Source organism: Tachyglossus aculeatus, chromosome 20 (assembly GCF_015852505.1).
Source record: "Tachyglossus aculeatus isolate mTacAcu1 chromosome 20, mTacAcu1.pri, whole genome shotgun sequence".
NCBI classification, from domain to species: domain Eukaryota; kingdom Metazoa; phylum Chordata; class Mammalia; order Monotremata; family Tachyglossidae; genus Tachyglossus; species Tachyglossus aculeatus.
In genome coordinates this window covers 21509192-21534118 of record NC_052085.1, presented here as the reverse complement: position 1 = coordinate 21534118, position 24927 = coordinate 21509192, and the positions used below count along the sequence as shown (strand labels likewise).

Below are 24927 nucleotides of genomic sequence, written 5' to 3'. Positions count from 1 at the left end.
ATTGCAAGGAAGGTGAATATCCAGTGCTTTAAAGGGTAAAGATCCCAGTACGTACACGGTGCAGAAGTTTAGCAGGGATGCAGCGTGGTTTAGTGGAAAGAGTATAGGCCTGGGAATCAAAGGACCTGGGTTCTAATCACAGCTGTGCCGATTGCTTGCTGTGTGCCCTTGGGCAAGTCACTGAAATTCTCTGTACCTCAGTTCTCCTGTTCTCTCTCCTAATTAGACCGTGAGTCCCATGCAGGACAGGGATTGTGTCCAACCTAATTAATTTCTATCATCATCATCATCATCAATCGTATTTATTGAGCGCTTACTATGTGCAGAGCACTGTACTAAGCGCTTGGGAAGTACAAATTGGCAACATATAGAGACAGTCCCTACCCAACAGTGGGCTCACAGTCTAAAAGGGGGAGACAGAGAACAAAACCAAACATACTAACAAAATAAAATAAATAGGATAGATATGTACAAGTAAAATAAATAAATAAATAATAGAGTAATAAATATGTACAAATATATACATATATACAGGTGCTGTGGGGAAGGGAAGGAGGTAAGACGGGGGCGATGGAGAGGGGGATGAGGGGGAGAGGAAGGAAGGGACTCAGTCTGGGAAGGCCTCCAATCTACCCGAGCATTTAGAACAGTGTTTGGCACATTGTAAGTACTTAACAATACCGCAAAAAATAAATCAGGCTTATGGGAATTTGTATGTAAGTGCTGTGGGGATATGTGTACTTGTGTGTGGGGGCAGTGGGGGGACTTGGAGGTGAAACTAAGTGCAATGGGCAAGGCAGGAGGGAAGGAAAATAGGGAGGGGTTGAGTTTAGTCCAGGAAGGCTTCCTGGAGGAGATAAACTCTTTGTGGACAGGGAACATATTTACCGACTCTGTTATATTGTGCTCTCCCAAGCATTTGGTACACAGTAAGCGCTCAATGAATCCAAATGATCGATCGACTGATTGATTTGATTTCAATAGGGCTTTGAAGATGGGGAGAGGGCTGGTCTGTCGCAGCCAGATGAAAGGGTCCAGTCAGGAGGGAGGACATGAGCGAAGAGTCAAATGAGGGGGAGTTGAGAATGAGGGGCAGTGAAGTGGTGAATAACAGAAGAGCAAAGTATGCAGGCTGCGTGTAGTGGGAGAGAAAAGAAGATAAATAAGAAGTTGAGGTGTTTCTCCTGGGCTGAATACTTGCAAGAAATACTCTTAATTTGTGATTTTCTGCTTGCAATCAATACTGTTATTATTGCTGTTAATGCTAAATGGATCTTTGGGAGCTGTTGTTGTTTTCATTTATGGTCGTGGTCACAAAACCACCAGTGACAACAGCTTCAGTGCAACAATCAGACCACAGATTTCACCTACTGTTGACCCAGGGTTTGGACAGATGGAAGGGAAAATAAGTGAAAAGCAGAAAGACCTGAAAAGCAATAGGTCATGTTAGCTAAAATGAGAATGTGAGTTTTCAAAATTTTACCTACGGAAAAGCGATGTGGCTCAATGGATAGACCGTGGTCCTGGAAGTCAGAAGGATGTAGATTTTAATCACAGCTGCTCTGTGACCTTGGGCAAGTCACTTCACTGCCCTGGGCCTCATTTCCCTCTTCTGTAAAATGGGCATAATAGCGTGAGCCCCAACAGAGACTGTGTTCAACCTGATTAATTAGTATCTACTCTAGAGCATAGAACAGTGCTTGGCACACAGTAAACGTTTAACAAGAACCATAATTATTATTATTATTACTTCTAACCACCCCATGAAGCAGTAATTTTGTGGTGGGCAGGGAATGTATCTGTTCATTGTTTATCTGTTTTTGGTTACAGTGCGCTCTCCCAAGACCTTAGCACAGTGCTCTGCACACAGTAAATGCTCAATAAATATGATTGCCTGAATGAATGTGTTTTGGCTTTGATCCGTCAGTTTATCTTTATGTTTTGTTGGCATTATAACCAGCCCAGGATGCCGACCTTCTCAGACTTCATAAGATACAGCGTGGTATTTCTTAGTGGAATAACTACTTTACGAAATGGGCTAATTACGGGATTGTTGTTTTTTTTTCTCCTCTGTTTCAGTCTGCTCCCAGTATTCTAGAGGAGTTTTTGCCATTTTTGGATTATACGATAAGAGGTCTGTCCACACGCTGACCTCGTTTTGCAGCGCCTTGCACATCTCCCTCATCACACCGAGTTTCCCCACCGAGGGGGAGAGTCAGTTCGTGCTGCAGTTGAGACCTTCTCTCCGGGGAGCACTCCTGAGTCTGTTGGATCACTACGAATGGAACCGCTTCGTCTTTCTGTACGACACGGACAGGGGTAAGCGGTGGCCCACCTTCTTCATCCGTGGAATTCAAATGAGTTACCTGGTTAGATTTTAGGAACCCTCTGCATCCATGATGATTGCTCCAAAAGCTTCCAAAAGTCCAGCCCGGAGCCAAAAGCAATCATTAGCCGAAGGGAATATTCTTTTTACGTCACCTTCTGGGGGTGATATTTAAGCAGCGAGCACTGAATTCATGACGGAATTCCTCTGAACCAGACTGTGGAATTTCCGCCTCTCGAAAGGAGCTCTGAAAATATTCCTATTTACTCTTTGGGTTGCTTTTTCAGCCAGTCGCTTAAAACCTTTAGTCAAAAGCACAATGAAATCATTCACTTCTCATTCTGAAACATCTTCAGAAAGAGCCAGGATTGAGTTGGAACTTGGTCGTAGCAGCAAATCTGAGTTATAAAAGCAGCATGAGGGAAAGGTCATGAAAATGACAAAAGGGATTATTTATTGCTAAGGCTGCCACTCTCATATCTTTAGTTTGCAGGTGTCAGGAATTAGGGCATAATCCAACTATCTAGACAGTGTTGCAATATCTAGTCAAAAGACAAGGGAATGTTGGCATGGTAGAAAGATAAGATGTCTAGTGTTACAAATCATTCCTTGATTTTTTTTCCAAAGTTAATGCATTCCTAATGTTTTAACACTGTTTAAATTCCCTTTTAAACCAAGCTTTAGTAGTAAAACCTTTGCCTTCAGTTTTTCATTAAGTTGCAACAGGATTGCATAGGTTTAAAATTGGTCCAAAATGAATGTGCTTTTTCCTAGTTTTACTTCTTGGTCTGTGAAATCTGAAATGAGCCTGTTTGTACTTTTGCAAACTTAAAGGGAAGCTAGCCTGATCAGGAGATAGCTTTGAGGAACAGAAAGAATTAAGCAAAAATGAGTGTTTTTCAGTGAAAATGAACAAGTCTACCTCCAGACTATAAGCTCGCTGTGGGCAGGGCATGTCATTGTTTGTTTTTGTGTTGTACACAGTAAGTGCTCAATAAATATGATTGAATTGAACAAGAAAATCAACTGAAAAATCTGAAAATGGTCATCCCCTCAAAGAAGCATTAAATATGTCATCTAGCTCTGAGTGGGACAGGAGCTGTGTCTTATCTGATTGTCTCATAACTATTCCAGAATCTGGTAAGAAGAATAATAATAACTGTGGTATTTAAGTGCTTACTATGTGTTCTATTCTAAGCGTTGAGACAGGTACAAGATAATCAGTTGAGACACAGTCCCTTTCTGACATGAGGCTCACAGTCTAAGTAGGAGGGAGACCAAGTATTTGAATCTCCACTTGGTAGATGAGGAAACTGAGGCACAGAGAAGTTAGGTAAATTGTCCGAGGTCACACAGCAGACAAGTGGCAGAGTAGAGATTAGAGTCAGAGAACTTCCAGGTCTGTGTTCCACCCACTAGGCCACAATACTTCTCTTTACAGCATTTGGCATGTAGTAAGTGCCAAACAGAGAAGCAGCGTGGCTCAGTGGAAAGAGCCCGGACTTTGGAGTCAGAGGTCATGGGTTCAAATCCCCGCTCTGCCAATTGTCAGCTGTGTGACTTTGGGCAAGTCACTTAGCTTCTCTGGGCCTCAGTTCCCTCATCTGTAAAATGGGGATTAAGACTGTGACGCCCCCATGAGACAACCTAATCACCTTGTAACCTTCCCAGCGCTTAGAATAGTGCTTTGCACATAGTAAGTGTTTAATAAATGCCATTTTTTAAAAAGTGCTCAACAACACGATTGTGATTATTTGATGAAGACCATTTTTCCCAAGGAAAAAACCTATATTAGAATGCACATTTCTCATCAAAACTCAAGTACTTAAATGGATATAGCCTATCAGAAGCTATTGCCGTAAAGGTGGTTTCAACGTATCCTTTATAATAGCAATGCTGAGTGAATTGTAAAGTCATTGTGTGCAGGGAACATATCTACCAATTCGGTTGTATTGAACCCTCCCAAACGCTTAGTACAGTGTTCTGCCTTTTTCCTCCCCCCTTCCCAACTCCAGGCACTTATGTACATATCTGTAATTTATTTATTTGTACTGATGTCTGTCTCCCCATTCTAGACTGCAAGCTCGTTGTGGGCGAGGAATGTATCTGTTTATTGTTGTATTGTACTTTCCAGTGTGCTTAATATAGTGCTGTGGAAACAGCAAGCACTCAATAGAATACGACTGAAGTAAACACTCAATAAATATGATCGAATAATTAATTAAATTATTACATCACTGAGCTCAGCAGTCAATCAGTGGAATTACAAAGTAGCATCGCATAGTGGATAGTGCACAGGCTTGGGAGGCAGAAGGTCATGGGTTCCAATCCCAGCTCCGCCACTTGTCTGCTGTGTGACCCAGGGCAAGTCACTTCACTTCTCTATACCTCAGTTCCCTCATCTGTAAAATGGGAACTGAGACTGTGAGCCCCCTGTGGGACAGGGATTGTGTCAACCCGATTCGCTTGTATCCACCCGAGTGCGTAGTGCAGCGCCTGGCACACAGTAAGTGCTTAATAAATACCATTATTATTATTATTATTATTATTATTATTATTTATTGAACACTTACTGTGTGCCAGGCACTGTACTAAGTCCTCGGGAAGAATCCAATATAACTGAGCTGTCAGACATGTTCCCTGCCCAAAATAACATGCAGATCATAGCCCATGCTCCGAAGCTCAGAGATATGGCAAGTAAATCAATGCATCTTCACAATAATAATAATTATGGTATCTGTTAAGTGCTTACCCACTTTCCTCCTGCCCCTGTGTCTTTGACTGGGTCAGTGGACTTACAGCTTTGAGATGGAATGAATGTGGGGAGAAACAGGCCATTTTGGGGTCTGGCCCCTGTTTCTTTTTTATGATACGTATTAAGCACTTACTAAGTGCCAAGGACTGTACTAAGTGCTGGGGTAGATACAAACTAATCAGGTTGGACACAGTCCACGTCCCACATGGGACTCACGGTCTAAATTGCCATTGTACAGATGAAGGAACTGGGGCACAGAGAAGTGAAGTGACTTGCCCAAGGTCACACAGCAGACAAGCGGCAGAGCCGGAATTAGAACGCAGGTCCTTCTGACTCCTGGGCCTATGCTCTTTCCATGAGGCCATGCTGCTTCTTCCTCTACCTGCCTAAAGGAAGCGTAGAATATAACAGGAATTATTGATTTCTGTGGAAATGGAGGGCAATATCCCCTGGACTGCGGCTGACAGTATAGAATGCAGTTGTCTGAAAGGTAGTGGCGGTCACACACAGGATGTGTTAAAAGTTTAGATGCTGGTGATTGTTCATAATGTATTTTAAAGACTTGCTTTCATCAGACATACACCTGTAAAGAAATATGAATCTTATGCCAGGGCCAGGGCGAATGACCCGTACATGTTGCACTGGTAATTTGGGCGTATTATCCTCTGAGGCAACTCTATAAGGTAGCTTAGTTTCCTTGGACTCTTTAATCCTTGTCTCCTCCGAGCACTTCTTCGAGCGTTCAGGGTTATGTTGAATTTTGTATGAGACCATGTTGCCTACTCAGACTCGAATAGAAATCACTTAACTCTCTTCAAATTAATCTCTGAACAGGTAGCAGCTAGGGATAAATTTCTATCAGGTCTGTTTAAAACAGATTCAAAACACTGACTTAGATTCAAAAGGCCCTTAGTCTTTAAACGTCACAGACAGAGAGAGACCAATAAAACGCCTTGGAAAGCAAAATAAAGGAAGTTTCATGTAGGAAATTTTAAGGTTTTATCATTCTAAAATAAACTATTAAATCGTATCATTTATGTAGCAGCATATAGCAAAAATAGAGCATTTATGCATCTGTTGGTAATTTGAAAGCTTGAAGAATTGATTCATTCATATATATAGAGCACCCACTATGTGCAGACCACTGTACTAAGCGCTTGGGAGAGTACATTACAACAATAAACAGTCACATTCCCTGCCCACAACGATCTTACAGTGTAGAGAGAGGTAGATAGACATCAGTACAAATAAAAAAAATAAAATGATGGATATGTGCATAAGTGCTGTGGGGCTGGGAGAGAGGAAGAGCAAAGGGAGCAAGTCAGGGTGATGCAGAAGGGAGCGGGAGATGAGGAAAAGGGAGGTCCAGGAAGACCTCTTGGAGGAGATGTGCCCTTCAATAAGGCTTTGAAGTCGGCGGGGGAGGCTTTGAAGTTGGGGGGCAGAGTAACTGTCTGTTGGATTTGAGGAGAGAGGTTGGTGCAGGCCAGAAGGGCTAGGGGTGGGCAATGCGAAAATAAAAATGAACAATAAAGAATGACAATGACATTAGAACATTTTTGTATCTGAACATGTCATCATCAGTGGTATTTATTGAGCACTTATTGAGCATTTGATTGTGCAAAATAAAGTACATTACCACAGTGTTTAAGTGATGGGGCAGACTGTGCAGAGCACTGTATTAAGCACTCGGGAGAGTATAGTTCAACAGAGTTGGTAAACACATTCCCTGTCCACAGCGATCTTACTGTCTGGAGCAAATGGTGCTTGGTTTCCTTGTTTCTTTCCCCTTTCCTCATTTGATTATACTTGATGTTCTGAAATAAAATATGATTGTGATATAAAGAGTTTTGGCTGGAAGCATACTCTGACTCCAGTTTACAGATCTCTTGTTCCATCACCAAGCTTGGCAGGATAGAATAGTTTGAACCAATCCGTTTCTTCCAATAGGACTCTCTACACCCCTCTGAAGTTTATCAGGCCAGACAGAGTCCGTGTACCACATGAGGCTCACAGTCAAAGTAGGAGGGAAAACAGGCATTTAATCCCCATTTTACAGTTGAGGAAACTGAGGCAGAGAGAAGTTAAGTGATTTGCCCAAGGTCACATAGCAAGTAATTGTCAGAGCCAGGATTAAAATCCAGGCTCTCTGAATCCCAGGCCCACGCTTTTTCCACTAGGCCAGGCTGCTTTGGGGGGTTTTGGAAGAGATGTGTTCGTGGTGTCGCTGTGGGTCGGAGATAATAATAATAGTGATGGTATTTGTTACGTGCTTACTGTGTAATGGGTTCAAATCCCGGCTCTGGCAATTGTCAGCTGTGTGACTTTGGGCAAGTCACGTGACTTCTCTGTGCCTCAGTTACCTCATCTGTAAAATAGGGATTAAGATTGTGAGCCCCACCTGGGACAACCTGATAATTTTATATCCTCCCCAGCGCTTAGAACAGTGCTTGGCACATAGTAAGCACTTAATAAACGCCATCATTATTATTAATTGATGTACTTGAGACCACACAGCAGGCAACCAGACAGGTTTAGAACCCAGGTTTGCTAATTCCCATCCCTGTGTTCTTTCTACTATTCCATGCTGCTTCTCTCCCAGACATTAAGAGCAATACTGTACCACAGTACGTTTCCAATAAATGCCACTGGTTGATTGTGTGAAGTCTCAGGACAGAGGCTTAGGTGTCATTTTTGAAGGGAAACTCCATCATCCAAGTCCTTCAAGGTCTAATTTCCTATTTGTGTTCTTGCTCTATTCATGGTCTATGCTTTTTGTAGTATTTAAGCACTCACTATGTGCCAGGCACTGTAATCATAACAACTGTGACATTTGTTAAGCGCTTGCTATGTGCACGGCACAGTACTAAGCGCTGGGGTGGATAAAAGCAAATCGTGTTAGACCAAGTCCCTGTCCCAAGTGGGGATTGCAGTCTTAATCCCCACTTCACAGATGAGGCACCTGAGGCACAGAGAAGTTAAGCAGCTTGCCCCGGGTCACGCAGCGGACAAGTGGTGGAGCCGAGATTAGAACCCAGGTCCTCTGGCTCCCAGGCCTGTGTTCTTTCCCTTAAGCCACGCTGGTTTCCTATAATTCTATCCCCTGTTAATATCCATCTGCATTTTTCTTTTTGCCCTTTCTCCTCCTTTAGATCTAAGCTGCTCACAGGCAGACACTTGTACTTTTTTGCATTCCCAGTTTGTTCTCTGTACTCAAAAAATACCGCTAGCTGACCGACTGACTTCAAGAGCCCCAAATACACATCTCTGCACAATTTGGTCATCAACTTGAACCAGAAAGAGTCATCGGTTCTCTGTTTACTAAACAGATCAGCGAAGGATCTAGTCTCCAGTCCTGAAGCAATCCTAATGGATCTTGAAAGACTCAAAAAGGAAAACAGTCACAGACTGGGATGTTTCTGCTTTCGAAATTTATTTCGGCATGGGACATCCGCGTTCTGCAGCTGCTGTATATAGTCTTTTATGCAGCCACAGGTGTTGGCTTCAATACTGAGGCATCTAATTGGGGGAGACAAGGGCAAGCATAGAGGAGACTGCCAGGCCTGAGGGTAATGCCAAGTTAACATTGAAACTCAAATATCTACATGTGCCAATTTTTTTCTAAATGCATTTTTATTTGGGCAAAACAAAGTTGTCTTAGGAAAAGCATCATCTGGTTATGAACAAAAGTTGACAACGTCATTCGTATCATAACATCGACCTTTTAAAAATAGAAATGGGGTTTCTGAAACAGGGACGGTTTCGTGATGAGCCCGGGTCTTATGTTTTGGAACATTTCTCAACGAACGCTCTTTTGAAAGTATACTGGATCTAGCAGTGTGGCACTGCAAAGGTTCTCAAACACTTTACTTTTAGGTCAAAAAGATTCCAGAGCAATTTCTTTTAAGGGGCTAATACCAATAATAAAGTAAAGGGACTAACGTTTTTCATGACCTTTGGTAAAAGTGAATGAGTAATGGGTCATACTTTCTGTTTTGGGGAGGATTTACAAAAATGGAAATCCCTTCCAGAGATTCTATTTTTTGCTCATTACCATTGCAGCAGATAAATGTTTTGCACCTGTGCTTTTATGTCCATACACGTGTATGGAAATTGTAATGGAAACTCTAAATCTTTCCATTTGAACACCTTCTTGCCCCTGAAAATATCACTAGAGGTAAAAACAGCAGAGCACTGTGATCAGTTGAATAGAAAGATTTAATTAAAATACGAAGTGGTTCATTCATTCATTCAATTGTATTTATTAAGAGCTTACTGGGTGCAGAGCACTGTACTAATGCTTGGGAAGTACAAATCAGCAACATAGAGACAGTCCCTACCCAACAACGGGCTAGTGTTTCCAGTATGTATTCTAACGATAATAAATAATGATGTTGGTATTTGTTAAGCGCTTACTATGTGCCAAGCACTGTTCTAAGCACTGGGGTAGATACAAGGTAATTGGGTTGTCCCACCTGGGGCTTACAGTCTTAATCCCCATTTTACAGATGAGGTAACTGAGGCCCAGAGAAGTTAAGTGACTTGCCCAAAGTCACACAGCTGACAAGTGGTGGAGCCGGGATTAGAACCCATGACCTCTGACTCTTAAGCTTGTGCTCTTTCCACTAAGCCACACTGCGGCTCTAATAGAAAAAAGTGTTTGTAATAACCCTTGATTTTTTTCTGGCAAGTCCTTTTGTAAGATAAAGTTAACCTGAGTGTCATCAATTATACTAAGCCGTTTGGAAATTTTTAAATTAGCGTGACCTATTTGCATGCTTTAATTATTGTGTCTTAGATCCAGCCTCTTGCAAAGGTTATCCAAACCTTATTTCTCCAAGAAACCAGGTTTTTAACTTCAGGCTAACAAGAAAAGGAAAGAGGAATTCTAAGTCGTATCCCGCAGAAAAACAAAGGGAATCAATAGGTCAGGAAAACAAAGTGGGTGAAGGAGGGTTGAAAAAGAACTTAGCGAGGTAATGGTATGCAATGTGATTTCATTTTTCCCGTCAACAGCAAATGTTGATTGAGTACCCACTGTGAACATGGCTCTCTACCCCCAAAACTGGGCCAATTATGTTTGGAGATGGCAGCAAAACAAATTTATGAAACTCAGAAAAGAAGGGTCAGGATACAGTTCTGTATTCTTTATGCTTTTCTAAGCTATAGAAGTCCATTCCAAGGTGCCATGAAAATTATTACGCTCTGAGCAAATGAACTCCCCACTCTGAAAAAGCAATGTGCCACTTTTCTGACTAAATTCCTGTGCAGGGGAATCGTTCGTAGTTTAACAGTCTTCATCTGGGAGCTAAGTAAAGACAGAAAGAGCCAGGGCTAGGCATTGATAAATACTGACAACAAAACTGAGTCAGGGATTATGTAATAGTAGGTATATATTAGTGGGAATAGTGTCAGGTGCTGTGAACAGCAAACATGACAACACAACTATGGACAGTCTTTTTATGTGCACAAGGTGGTCTGAACTGAGGAACCCACACTGGGATTTGGGCTTAATGGAAAGAGCAGTTTTGATCCCCTTTTTACAGATGAGGCAACTGAGGCACAGAGAAGTTAACTGACTTGCCCAAGGTCACACGGCAGACAAGAGGCAGAACCAGGATTAGAACCCATAACCCTCTTACTCCCAGGCCAGTGCTCTATCCGGCATGCCATACTGCTCTCCCCTCCCCCAAAAAATGATAAAATAAACTGTGTTTCTATATGGTGCTTTTATTACCAAAGCGCCTTATATTATTCAGTTATTTATTCCTCACAACACCCCTGAGAGGTAGCATTCAGGTATTATTATCCCCAAGTTACAGCTGGGGAAACTGAGGGAATGTGTCTACTATAATTGTATTCTCCCGACTGCTTAGTACAGTGCAGAGCAGAGCACACAGTAAGCGCTCAATAAATCCGACTGACTGCCTGACGCAGTCATTCCTCGCCACTCTCAGATGCGGGGAGCGGTGGTTTTGTGGGTATTCGGGCCCTCAACCTAGTATTCTGAGAGGTTGCTTTGCTAGCTTCTAAAAAGTGCTATGAGCAGCACTATCTGGCTAAAAATTTGTGTATCATAAGAAACATATGGATTCAGCATAGACTGTGAGCGTCACGTGGGACAGGGATTGTTTCCAACCTGATTGTCTACACCAGTGCTTAGTAAAGTACTTGACACATAGTAGGCACTTAACAAATACCACAATTATTTGTAGTAGTAGTAGTGGTATTATTATTATCACTGTTATTATTTTTAAAGAACGTGTGTTTTACCCAGGACTGACTCAGACATTTCCTCGTAAATCAATCAACGCATTGTACACTTGCTGTGTGAAGAGCACCGAGTTAAGTGCTTGGAAAAATACAATGAAATAGAGTGGGTAGAGGTGATCCCTGCCCAGAGAGAGTTTTCAGTCAACAGGAAAAGACTGTTTTTTCTTTAATGATCTGTATTAAGCACCTAGTATGTGCCACACACTGTATTAAGCACTGGGGTAGATATAAGCTAATCAGGTTGGACACTGGCATTAAAATGAATTACAGACAGAGAAATTGTAGAGTATAAGGATATGTACGTTAAGTGCTATGGGGCTGGGTTGTGTATCAAAGGCTTAAGGGCAAGAGAAGCAACCTGGCTCAGTGGAAAGAGCACAGGCTTGGGAGCCAGAGGTCATGGGTTCTAATCCTGACTCTGCCACTTGTCAGCTGTGTGACTTTGGGCAAGTCACTTAACTTCTCTGTGCCGTAGTTACCTCGTCTGTATAAGGCAATTAAGACTGTGAACCCCATGTGGGACAACCTGATCACCTTGTACCCCCCACCCCCTGCTTAGAACAGTACTTCGCACATAGTAAGTGCTTAACAAATGCCATTATTATTATTATTATGGGATATAGGCCTTTTGGAACAGTTGCGAGTTTATGATTTTAAGTTGGGACAGTGGTGAACTGTTGGATATGAAGGGGGAGGCAATCACAAGACCAAAGGGGAGGATGTGGGCAAGGGTTCAGCAGTGAGACAGATGAGATCAAGGTATAGAGAGAGTGGGTAGGCGCTGGAGGAGCAGAGTGTGCATAATGGATTATAGAAGATCAACAAAGTAAGGTAGGAGGGAGAGGGCCTTAAATGATGCATAAGTGCCTCAAAGCCAATGGTAAGGAGTTTCTGTTTGATGCGGAGGTGGATGGGAGACAATCGGAGGTTTTAGAGGAGTGGGGAGATATGCTGAATGTTTTTTCAGAAAAGTAATCCAGGCAGTAGAGTGAAGTATGGATTCAAGAGGGAGAACCAGGAAACAGGGAGGTGAGTGAGGATGCTGAAATTATAGTAAAGGTGGGATAGGATGTCGTGAAGATAGACCCGACAGGATTTTGTGACAGGCCGAATGTGTGGGATTTTCTGACAGATCGACTGAAAGAGATGGGTCGAGGATATTGCCAATGTTATGGGCTTGCGAGACGGGGGGGGAGCCAGTGTTGTCTACCACGATAGGAAAATCAGTAGGACAGGGTTTGGGTGGAAAGATGAGAAGTTTTGTTTTGGACATGTTAAGTTTGAGCTGTTGGTGGGATAGAAAAGTAGAGATATCCTGAAGGTAAGACTACAGAGGAGAAAGGTTAGGACTGGAGAGGTTAGATTTGAGAATCGTGTGTAAGTAATGTAGTTGGTAGACTTGGGAGTGAATAAGCTTTCTGGGGCAGTGCGTGTAGATGGAGAATAGAGGGGAGTCAGAACTGAACCTTGAGGGACTCCCACAGTTAGCAGGTAGGAGGCCTGTGAAAGAGACCGAGAAGGAGAGGCCAGAAAGTCAGGAGGGGAAAACCAGAAGATGACAATGTCGATGAAGCTAAGGTTGGATAATGTTCCAAGGAGAAGGGGGTGGCCCACCGTGTCAAAAGCAGCAGGAAGTTTGAGGAAGACTAGGATGGAGTAGTGGCCATTTAATTTCACAAGAAGGAGGCCAATGGTGACCTTAGAGAAAGCCCATTTCTGTAGAGGAAAGGAGGCGAAAGCCAAATTGCAGGGGAGCCAGGAGAGTTGTTGGAGGAAGTGGAGGTAGTGAGCGTAGACAAATTGGTCAAGGAGTTCGGTTGGGGAGAAATGGTAGGAGGGAGATGGAGTGATAACTGGAGGGAGCCAAGGGGTCAAGTGAGGGTGTTTTTAGGACTGGGGATATATGGGCGTATTTGAAAGCAGTGGGGAAGAAGGCACTGAAAAGTGACTGGTTGAAGATGGCAGTCAGGTAGGGAAGAAGCGAGGGGGCAATGGTTTTGAAAATATGAGAAGGAAAGGGGGTCAGAGGCCCAGGAAGAGGTGGTAGATTTTGACGGGAGTCAGAGATCTCCTCTTGACATACAGCTGGGAAGGATGAGAGAGTCAAAGAGAGGCAGGATGGGGTGGAGGGCCTGCAGAGAAGCAGGGAAGATTTTACAGAGACATAGTCATGGAACCGTAGGCAATATTGTTCTTTCATCTTACAAGAAAAATCATCTTATTTTTAATTTTCTAAATAATGTAATTGGGAGTCCTTGGCTCTCTGAAGGGATCATTTTTGTATTTTCACTAATGGACATAGTAATTCGATGAGAAATAGCTTGGTATTTTATTTCCATTTTAAAAGAAATCTCAATTTGACCAATTTGTTTGATGTACTCCTTTTTTTCCTAATATTTAGTCTTAGTGTAGGAAAATTTGATAATACCAAAAAGAAACAAATGGGTTGAACTCTGGTATCGGCCCTATGCACAAAATACAAATTTGCACTCAGCTGACGAGAAATGACTGTCAAGGAAGATTGATTTCACAATTAGTGGAAATCAAGAATTGCCTAATCTCCTTTCTCCCTGATAGCCACTTTCACTCTGAGCACCTCACAGCTGTTAAACTTGGAGTTATCCAATTGCACACAGATAGAGCTCTTTCCATTCATTTGGATCATTCTGAATTCCTTTCACAGGAAGTATAACACCAGCCTAGCCGTATAAAGAATACAACGACGCTTATCCCAGGAACGATTCAACGCGAACCAAACAGCTGCTCATCAGGAATGTTAGAAACTTCTCCTTTATTTCCACTATACCACTTTTTTACGTACTTGTTGCCTCCTACTGTATAGATAGCTGAGAGGATTAATGCAGAGGTAACCAGTTAAGTTCATCATATTCAAAGATGGCACACACCGTCACAAAAAGAAAAACAGTAATAGATGAGGGGGAGAATATCGGCACATTTCATGTCCACCTAACGCCAATTAGAGAAATGAGCAAAAATTCACATTCCGTTCAACCATATCAAGAAATGATCATAGAAGGAGTCGCACTGCAAGAGGATGGCTATTTAAAAAGGTTAGAAATTAAACAAAATACAATTAGTGCCATCTTCCCATAGTCTGTCAAAGAGAAGGACTATAAACTATTATTAGCTTTAGAGGATTATGAAAACAATTCCATGTCAGTGGCTTAGTTGGTTTCCTTTGAAGATATTTTTATTCATCAGATTCTAACAGCCCTTCCTAGTTTCTTTTACCACTGCCCTAAGTATTATTCACAGGGAGGCAGCCTGGACTAAAGGGAGGCTGCAAACCAGGAAACCTGGGTTCTATTACTCTATTTATTTATTTATTTTACTTGTACATATCTATTCTATTTATTTTATTTTGTTAGTATGTTTGGTTTTGTTCTCTGTCCCCCCCTTTTAGACTGTGAGCCCACATTTGGGTAGGGACTGTCTCTATATGCTGCCAATTTGTACTTCCCAAGCACTTAGTACAGTGCTCTGCACACAGTAAGCGTTCAATACAATTGATTGATAATACCTGCGCTGCCTCTGGCCGCTATGTGACATTGGGTAAATAATGGTGCTCAGTATGGGTCTTGACTGTTCTAAGCACTAGGGAAATTTCCGGATGATCAAGTCAGACACAATCCCTGTCTCACACAAGGCACACAATCTATACAGATGAGGTAACTGAGGCACAGAGAAGTAAAGTGACTCATCCAAGGTCACACAACATGCACGTGGCAAGGATGGGATTAGAACCCAGGTCCTCTGACTCCCGGGCTCATTCTATTTCCAGTATGCCACACTGGTCCTTGAAAATCACGGAGGAAATCACTCTCTCTCTGGATCTTTGTTTCCCCATCTTTAAGACAGGGATAAGATATTTGCTTGTAGAATGTGAGCCCCACGGGGATTATGATTGCATTTTGCATGACCGTCCTGCATTGCCTCTGTCTGTTGCCAAATTGTGCTTTCCAAGTGCTTAGTACAGCACTCTGCACACAGTAAGTGCTCAATAAATATGACTAAATAAATGAATGAATCTAGCCCAGCACTTGCCACCAGATTTTCGAACATAACCACTCTGTTAATAGTAAGCCACAACAATGAAGGGGAAGCTTCCTCTCTCTGTTTTGAGGAAAGAAAATTATCAGGAAGCAAATTACCCAACAATCAAAGTAGAAGGACCTGAGTCCTATCCAAATTCAATCACTCACAAATTCAGCAGCAGGCAAATTTGGTAATCTCTTGATTTTCCCTTTATATAGTTAGTATAAAATGGAAGTTTGTGATTTTTTTTATAGTACCTGTTAAGTGCTATGTGCCAGGCACTGCAAAATGGTAATTAAGTCTGTGAACCCCTTGTGCTACAGGGATTGTGTCCAACCTGATTAGCTTATTTCCGTTCCCATGCTTAGTACAGTGCTCGGCATACAGTAAGTGCTTAAATTACATAAATGTATATGATCCTTAAATTATCTGTGATAAGTACTGAGAAGCAGCGTAGCTCAGTGGAAAAAGCACAGGCTTGGGAGTCAGAGGTCATGTGTTCTAATCCCAGCTCCGCCACTTCTCAGCTGTGTAACTTTGGGTAAGTCACTTAACTTCTCTGTGCCTCAGTTACCTCATCTGTAAAATGGGGATGAAGACTGTGAGCCCTACGGGGGACAACTTGATTACCTTGTAAACCCCAGCGCTTAGAGCAGTGCTTGGCACATAGTAAGCGCTTAACAAATGCCATTATTATTATTATTAAGCGCTGGGGTAGAAACAAGCTAATCAGCTTAGACACAGTCCCTGCCCCGCACGGGGCTCACAGACTTAATCCCCATTTTACAGACGAGGTAACTGAGCCAAAGAAAAGTTAAAAGACTGGTCCAAGTTCACACAGCAGACAAGTGGCAGAGCCGGGATTAGAACTCAGGTCCTTCTGACTCTCAGGCCTGTGCTCTATCCACTTGGCCATGCTGCTTCTCTAAGGTGGCATTTTAAGGAGAAATAGCTACAAAAATAATTGAAAATCGCTTCGCAGTGTGAAAATATACAGCCAATCAGAATTATTAAGTGTCCACCACAGGCCAGATGTTGTAATGAAAGTAGTCCACTACAGAAGTTCACAGTCTATTGAAGGAGGCAAGAGAGCTCCAAACAATTCAATAACAGAAACATACAAGTGAACCCACAGTAAATCACAATAGTAATTTACAAGTGTCCTGGAGTGACTGAAGGGAGTGCTATAATTAGAAGAAGAGTTTCATCTCGGTATTGTGTCTCCACATATCATTTAAAACTCGTTTGGGGAGTGTACCCCAGATAATAGCAATATTTTCTATCATGGTCTATGATCAGCCCTAAAATCACACCATTCATTCATTCATTCATATTTATGGAGCACGTACTGTGTGCAAGGCACAGTACTAAGCACTTAGGATAATACAACAACAGACACATTCCCTGCCTATAAGGAGTCAGAAAAGGTGTACCTTTTATTATTTTATATGATAAGGTGTATCATTTTATAATCACTTATATCTTCTACCCACTGAACAGCAGCAAATCACGAACGCTAAAATCAAAATGGCAATATCTCACTTTTATGTCTATATTTGGCCCAAGGGATATGCTTGGAATTCTGCAGCTCTCTGCAGATCACCTAGTTTTAATCTCCTTTTTCCTGGCCCAATCAAACCTCCCCGCATTATGGCACAAGGTGGATTTCAAATGCTTTGGACGGCTCAACCTGAATCTCCAGAGACACTTGAATAGCTTCACAACAACCTCAAGATCAGACCTCAAAGAGCAGGAAACCCTAAAGCAGTAGCGTGAATACGGACTGACTGCCAAGATACATTCATTTATTCATTCAATCGTATTTATTGAGCACTTACTGTGTGCAGAGCACTGTACTAAACGCTTGGGAAGTACAAGTTGGCAACATATAGAGACGGTCCCTACCCAACAGCAGGCTCACAGTCTAGACGGGGGAGATCTTCCAATCAATCAATGGAATTCATTGAGGGATTACGGTGTGTGCAGCACTGGACTAAGCACTTAGGAGAGTCCAACACAGCAGGGTTGGCAGACACAATCCCTCCCCACAATGAGCTTACAATCTGTTGGGGGACACAAGCATTAATAGAACTAAATAATTTACAGGCCAATAGTAATTTTTTTTCATATGAAGGACACGGTGTCCCATTTATTGTAATTCATCCTATTCAAGAAATATTATTTCCTGAGGAGTTACTAAAGTTAAATTCAGTTTTCTCTATCCTTAAGGCTCTCTTAGGAAGCCTTAAAAAAAAAAAAAGACAACCAAGTGAAGTCACTGTGGTGTTTTCAACAATCCCAAATGTCAGTTTGAAGAATAAGCCGCTTCTTCTGAAACACTTCTATTTAATACGAAGTGGACAGCAACACTGATGGATGAGACAGGCAGTCTGAGTCACACAAGGGGACTTTATGTAGCCACAAGTGAGTGGGGGAAAAGGAGAATTTTAATTTTTCCAATCAATGATAGCCCAGCTCCAAAATATTGTTGGCTCTTCTGACTTGTAAAGCTGCCTCCAAGAATTACAAAGAAAAAGATCCATCCTTCCCTTCCACCTGCACTTGTGAAAGACCCAAGCTGGATGGAGGCCCTCCAAATTGCCCCTTTCCTTTCAGGCATCCCTTGATATTGAGTCAGTTGTGTCTCTTCTCTGGCTAACCTGTCAATAAGACATCTGTTTCCTACAGAGAAGCCAACGCTCATCAAGCAACGTCACGCTTTTGTCATTCAGTGCCAATGGGCCAGGGCCGGGAAGCAGCAGGGCCCAGTGGAGAGAAACCGGGCCTGTGTGACCTTGGACAAGTCACTTAACTCCTCTGTGCCTCAGTTCCCTCATCTGCAGAATGGGGATTCGATACCTGTTCTCCCTCCTACTTGGACTTGAACCCATGTGGGACCTGATCATTTTATATCTACCCCAGTGCTTGATAGTGCTTGGCAGATAGAAAGCGCTTAACAAATACTACAGTTATTATTATTACAAGCCTCTTGACTGGTTTTGTCTAATGCTCTGTCAATCTGGGTAGCTCGCATATTTTGTTGATGAATTAAGGGGGCAAGTCAGGGCGGCTCTCGGAGCTACTTAAAAGCCTTAGATATGATAAAATGAGACAGCATTTATTAAGCCCTAAGTGCCAAGCACTCTGATGTGGACTGAGGTGTATATAAATTGATCAGAGCAGATATAATCCCTGTCCCACTCTGGAGATCACACTCTAAGACATAGGGAGAACAGGTCATTTGTCCCCAGTTTGCAGATGAGGAAACTGAGGAACAGATTAAAAATAAAAAATGGTATCTTTTAAGCAATTACTATGTGCTAGGCACTGTACTAAGTGTTGATAAGTACAAATAAATCAGTTGGACCCAATCTCTGTCCCACAGAGGGCTCATACTTTTAATCTCCATTTTATAGATGAAGTAACAGGCACAGAAGAGTGAAATAATAATAATAATAATGGCATTTATTAAGCACTATGTGCAAGGCACTGTTCTAAGTGCTGGGGAGGTTACAAGCTGATCAGGTTGTCCCACGGGGGGCTCACAGTTTTAATCCCCATTTTACAGATGAGGTAACTGAGGCACAGAGAAGTGAAGTGACTTGCCCAAAGTCACACAGCTGACAGTTGGAGGAGCAGGATTTGAACCCATGACCTCTGACTCCAAAGCCCGTGCTCTTTCCACTGAGCCACGCTGCTTCTCCACCCAAGGTCATCCAGCAGATGAGTGGCTGAGCCAGGACTAGAACCCAGGTCCTTCTGACTCCCAGGGCCGTGCTCTATCCACTAGGCCACACTGCTGCTTGTGTTAATCAATCAATCAATCATATTTATTGAGCGCTTACTGTGTGCAGACCACTGTACTAAACGCTTGGGAAATACAAGTTGGCAACATATAGAGACTGCCCCAACCCAACAGTGGGCTCATAGTCTAGAAGGGGGAGACAGAGAACAAAACCAAACATATTAGCAAAATAAAATAAAAAGAATAGATATGTACAAGTAAAATAAATAAATGTTAAAGGTTAAATGACTTGTGCAAGGTCATCTGTAGAAGGCAAATACTGGAATCTGGACTACAATCCCCCACCTCCTGTCTTCCTTGCTATTTCCACTAGACCACGCTGCCAGTTGCAATGCAGTGACTGAAAAGCATAGCAGGTAATAATAATGATAATGGTATTGGTTAACTGCTTACTATGTGCTCTAAGAGCTGGGCTAGATACAATCTAATCAGGTTGGGAGTCCCCCACGGGACTCACAGTCTTAACCCCCATTTTACAAAAGAGGGAACTGAGCACAGTGAAGAGAAGTGACTTGTCCAAGGTCACACAGCAGACAAGTGGCAGAGCTGGGATTAGAACCTAGTTGCTGACCTGCTCCCTTTGCTCTTCCCTCCCAGCCCCAAAACATTTATATATATAAATATATAAATATATTTAATTTAATATATATTTAATATATATATATTATATATATATAATTAATATATATTTAATATATAAATATATATATATCTGTCATTTGATTTACTTGTATTGATGTCTGTCTCCCCCTGGCTAGACTGTAAGCTCACTGTGGGCAAGGAATATGTCTGTTTATTGTATTGTATTCTCCCAAGCCCTTAGTACAGTGCTCTGCACACAAGTGCTCAGTATATACGATTGGCTGGTTGACTTTTAACCTTCGGGGTAGATGGCGATGCCATCGGCAGCTCATTCATTCATTCAATCGTATTTATTGAGCACTTACTGTACTACGCACTTGGGAAGTACAAGTTGGCGACATATAGAGACGGTCACTATGCAACAACGGGCTCCTGCAGGACAGTGTTGGCGGTTTCCGGGGGGCTCTCTCAAAGTCGCCCTCCAACTGGGACAGACTGAGCCCAATAGATAGGGATTGTCTCTTTTTGTGGCTGAATTGTACTTTCCAAGAGCTTAGTACAGTGCTCTGCACACAGCAAGCACTCAATAAATACGATTGAATGAATGATGAGCTCTGCCATTTTTCCCACGAGAGTGCCGACAGAGCACTGAAGTTCAGATGGCCTTATCACTGACCACTCCTCAAGTCGGCACATCTCAAGTGGGAAGCTATCAATCCCTACCCTCCAAACTAGTTGGTTTGAGACAGCACAAAATAGTGTTCCATGGTAACCCCCAATATAGCTGAGAAAGAATAGAAATGACTGTCAAAACATAACAATTTTCTACTACAGCGTCTTAGGAGAGAAAGATGACATGCTCAGATAAAATGTCCCAGTGCTGCAGGTTGTTGCAAACTTGTTTCCTTGAATTGCCCTGTTGCTTTTTTTTATGACATTTGTTAAGCACTTACTATGTGCCAGGCACTGTTCTAAGCGCTGAGGTAGATATGAGATAATCAGCTCAGACACAGTCCGTGTCCCACATGGGGCTCACAGTCTTAATCCCCATTTTTTGCAGATGAGGTAATTGAGGCTTTGAGAAATTAAGTGACTTGCCCAAGGTCACACATCAGATGACTGGTGAGCTGGATTAGAACCTACGTCCTTCTGATTCCAAGGCCCCTGCTCTATCCACTAGGCAACATTGTTTATCTATAGCATGTTATATTTAGGATTCTGTGAACAATTTGGAGTTCTTCCTCCAATTCAAGCCTGTTCTATCGCATGTCTTGTTGCATTACGTGATTTAAAAAATCATAATAATAATGTGATATTCGTTAAGTGCTTATTATGTGCCAAGAATTGTACTAAGGCCTGGGATAAATACAAGATCATCAGTTCCTTGTCCCATATGAGGCTTACAGTGTAAGAGGGAAAACACATATTGAATCTCCATTTTACAAATGATTCACATCATTTTACAAATGATACAGATTCCCATTTTCATCTGTAAAATGGGGATCAAGGCTGTGAGCCACATATGGGATGGGGCTGTATCTAACCTGACTACTTTGTATCTACCCCAGTGCTTAGAACAGTGCCTGCCATACAGTAAGAGCTTAACAAATACCATTTTTTTAAAAAAATGAGGAAACTGAAGCCCAGAGCAGTTAAGTGACTGGACCAAGGTCACTCAGCAGGCAAATGATGCAGCCGGGATTAGAATCCTGGTCCTCCCACTCCAGGCCCACGTTCTTTCCGAGCTGCCTCCCGGAAGTCTGTACTGGAGGTTTTGAACTTGGAAGATCTGGCTGGAGGGCTTCTTATTGCCATCTCTGTTAATCCAGGAGTTTTCCTTTCCCTAATCTGATTGGGAAAATCACTGGGAGAGTTCTCACCCAAGTAGAGGATGAGCTGAAGCTGTCAAGTCCCAGCTCCCAGAATGGTTCCCTCAATTAACCTGGAACAGACACTGATATGCAAATGTAATAATTCCAAGTGACTACAGCCTCTGGGTAGCCAGGATACTGCTCCAAAGGAATAAACCGGCTTAGCTGTGTAGAAAACCTATCGAAAAACAGCGTGGTCTACTGGATAGAACATGGGGCCCGGACGTTCAGAAGGACGTGGGTTCTAATCCCTGCTCTGCCATTTGGGCAAGTTACTTCACTTCTCTGTGCCTCACTTACCTCAGCTGTAAAAAATGGGGATTAAACGCCCGTTCTTCCTCCCACTGTAAGCCCCATGTGGGACAGGGGGCTGATTATCTTGTATCTAATGCAGCACATTGTAAAGTGCTTAGGACATAGTAAGTGCTTAACAAATACCATAAAAAAACAAAAACCACCACTGACCTAGGAACAACAGAATAGTCCACCTCCCCATCGGGGCGGGACACATTCCTGTTCTAAATTGTTCTAAACATTTAGTTAGCTGTGGAAATGATCTATTTGAAAATTACAGAAGTCATCATAATACTATTTAGGTAAACCATGATTGTATTTCCAAAGTCAATTAAAGTTCCAAATAGGAGATAAAGACGAAATGAAGACATGTATAGAGAAAGTAGTGCCAGCAGGAAAATGGTTCATCTAGAATTGAGAATGGTCTCTATCAACAGCTGTAAACAAGAATAAATGAAAAAGCTAGCATCGTGCAATGTGCACTTGGAAAAATTCATTTCATATTATTTGACGATGGTGACAAAAGCAATTCTGAAGGTGTTAAAATCTTTCTTCAGCTAAGAAAAGGAGAGCCAATAAGCGAGGTATTTTCCAGTGACTTATTTCTGAATTTAAAATTAAATAAGAGGTTTTTAGGTGCTCTTAATTACTTAAGAAGCAATGGCACCCTGTTCCATGTTTCTGTCATCAAATTATGGTGTGTCTAATAGGATGGACCAAGTATTTTCTTCAGAATATAAATGAACCTGTTTGGTACTCTATAAAGCAATTTAATAGTCCTCTGACCAAAGTTTCTCCATTCTTACATTTTAACTCTTGTATTTGGTTTGCTATGTTTCAGTAGCCGAAAGACAGTAAATCTGTTAGGTGGAGAAGTGAAATGGAGCAGACACAAGCAGGGAAAGCAGTACAAACGCTTTAAAGTCAGAATAAAGCATTATTTCCAACTCTGTGATACAGCAGTGACCTACTGGGAGGAAGCGGAAACCAAAGTACCACTCTAAACTACAGCTACCAGGAGAGGGTAGCTCTCCATGAGTTTAGGGAAGATGAGAGAACCATCTGAGATGTTCAAAAACTGGAGCACATGCTTCAAAAGTGGCAGACCTCTCAGTGAGAAGTAGGGTCACCCAAGTAGAAAGAGTCAGGGGCCTGGGAGTAAAAGGGACCTGGTTTCTAATCCTGGCTCTGTCACTTGCCTGCTGTAGGATTTAGGCAAATTATTTATTTCTTCAGGCCTCATTCTGCTCATCTGTCAAATGGGGATGATGATAGTATTTGTTAAGCACTTACTACGTGCCAGGCACCGTACTAAGCGCTGGGGTGGATACGAGCAAATCAAGTTGGACATAGTCTCTGGCCCATCTAGGGCGCTCAGTCTCAAACCCCATTTTACAGATGAGATAACTGAGGCCCAGAGAAGTGAAGCGACTTACCCAAGGTCATACAGTAGACGTGGCGGAGCCAACATTAGAACCCATTACCTTCTGATTTCCAGGCCCATGCTCTATCCACTACTCCATGCTGCTTGTCTTCTCTTCTCCTTAGAATTTGAGCCCCACGAGGGACAGGAACTGTGTCAGATTTGAGTATCTTTTATCCAACCCAGTGCTTCAGGCTTGGCACATAGTGAGCGTTTAACAAATGCCAAAATTATCATTAAGGAGAAATACCTTCATGGACATACAATAGGAGAGAATGATCAATTAGGACTATGTCTTTTCATCAATGAGATGCAGATAGGATCTCTAGAATGTAACCCCTGTAGATCGTAAACTCTTAGTGGGCAGGGAAAGTGTGTACCGACTCTGTTATAGTGTACTCTCCCAACTGCTTAGTACAGCGTTCAGCACATAGTAAGTGCTCAATAAATACGACTGCTTCATTGGTTGATTGATCGATTGATCTTACTACCAGGAACTCCATCTTCATATCAAAGGCAGCTGTCTATTTACCTCCAAAGAGAGCAGAGGGGTTCTCTCCATTTGAAATTCATTTTACATGTTTATACGTGTTCTGGCAGAGGTTTATTGTCAGTGAAGATCTGAATGACTGAGACGCTAGACAAGGGATACAAGCAGCAGAATGGCACAGCAGGGTCCGATGCTGAGAGGGCAGGCAGAGCTATAATAATAATAATTTTGGTATTTAAGTGCTTACTGTGTGCCAGACACCAGATTAAGTTCCGGGGTGGTTACAAGCAAATTGGGATGGACACTGTCCCTGTCCCATGTGGGGTTCTCAGCTTCAATCCGCATTTTATAGATGAGGTAATTGAGGCACAGAGAAGTGAAGTGACTTACCCAAGGTCACACAGCAGACAAGTGGCAGAGCAGGGATTAGGACCCTTGACCTCCTAACTCCCAGGCCCGGGCTCTATCTGTCCACTAGGCCATTGCTGCTTCTCAATTGTCTTCCACGGCAACAGACTCAACCCACCATTAACACTGTGAGCCGTTGGCTAAGGGGGCTCTGGGTTAGGAGGTCAATGACTTAGCACAAACCTTCACCGATAAGGAAAAACAAGCCCATGTGGAAGTCATACTGATGACTGCCACAGGCAGGGATCCTGTCTGCTTTGTTGCTTTGTACTCTCCCAAGAGTTTAGCACAGTGCTCCGCACACAGAAAGCACTACTTACTGTGAAATACCACTGATGGGCTGATGAGATTCCCCCATTCTGTCTGTGTGTGCATAAAGGGGTCAGGGTTTGTAAGCCCCACAGTGACCTTTTCACTGACAAATGCACCCACAGGTGAATTTTACTGTCGGTGTTTCCTTTTTTGATGAAGGACAATAATATATGTATATTTTTAGTAATGAATTTGACTTTTCATTCTAAAAGATAAACACTATACTATGAATCATCACTTGTATTTACACATTAGCTTCTGCTGAAAAGATAACGTACATTCGCAGCACTGAAGATCTATTTTAAGGCTCTATCAGCCTATGAAAGGGTAAG

At 42.4% G+C, this 24927-nt stretch overlaps 1 protein-coding gene across 9 annotated transcripts in view; it reads left to right on the top strand.

Moving 5' to 3' along the window:
• Nucleotides 1–24927, top strand: part of GRIA4 (glutamate ionotropic receptor AMPA type subunit 4) — a 254375-nt gene that overhangs the window by 96331 nt on the left and 133117 nt on the right. For all 9 annotated transcript variants that reach the window (XM_038762187.1, XM_038762188.1, XM_038762191.1 and 6 more), the window contains one exon: nt 2080–2319. In XM_038762187.1, the coding sequence (XP_038618115.1) occupies nt 2080–2319 (240 nt within the window). The remainder of the gene's footprint in view (nt 1–2079; nt 2320–24927) is intronic.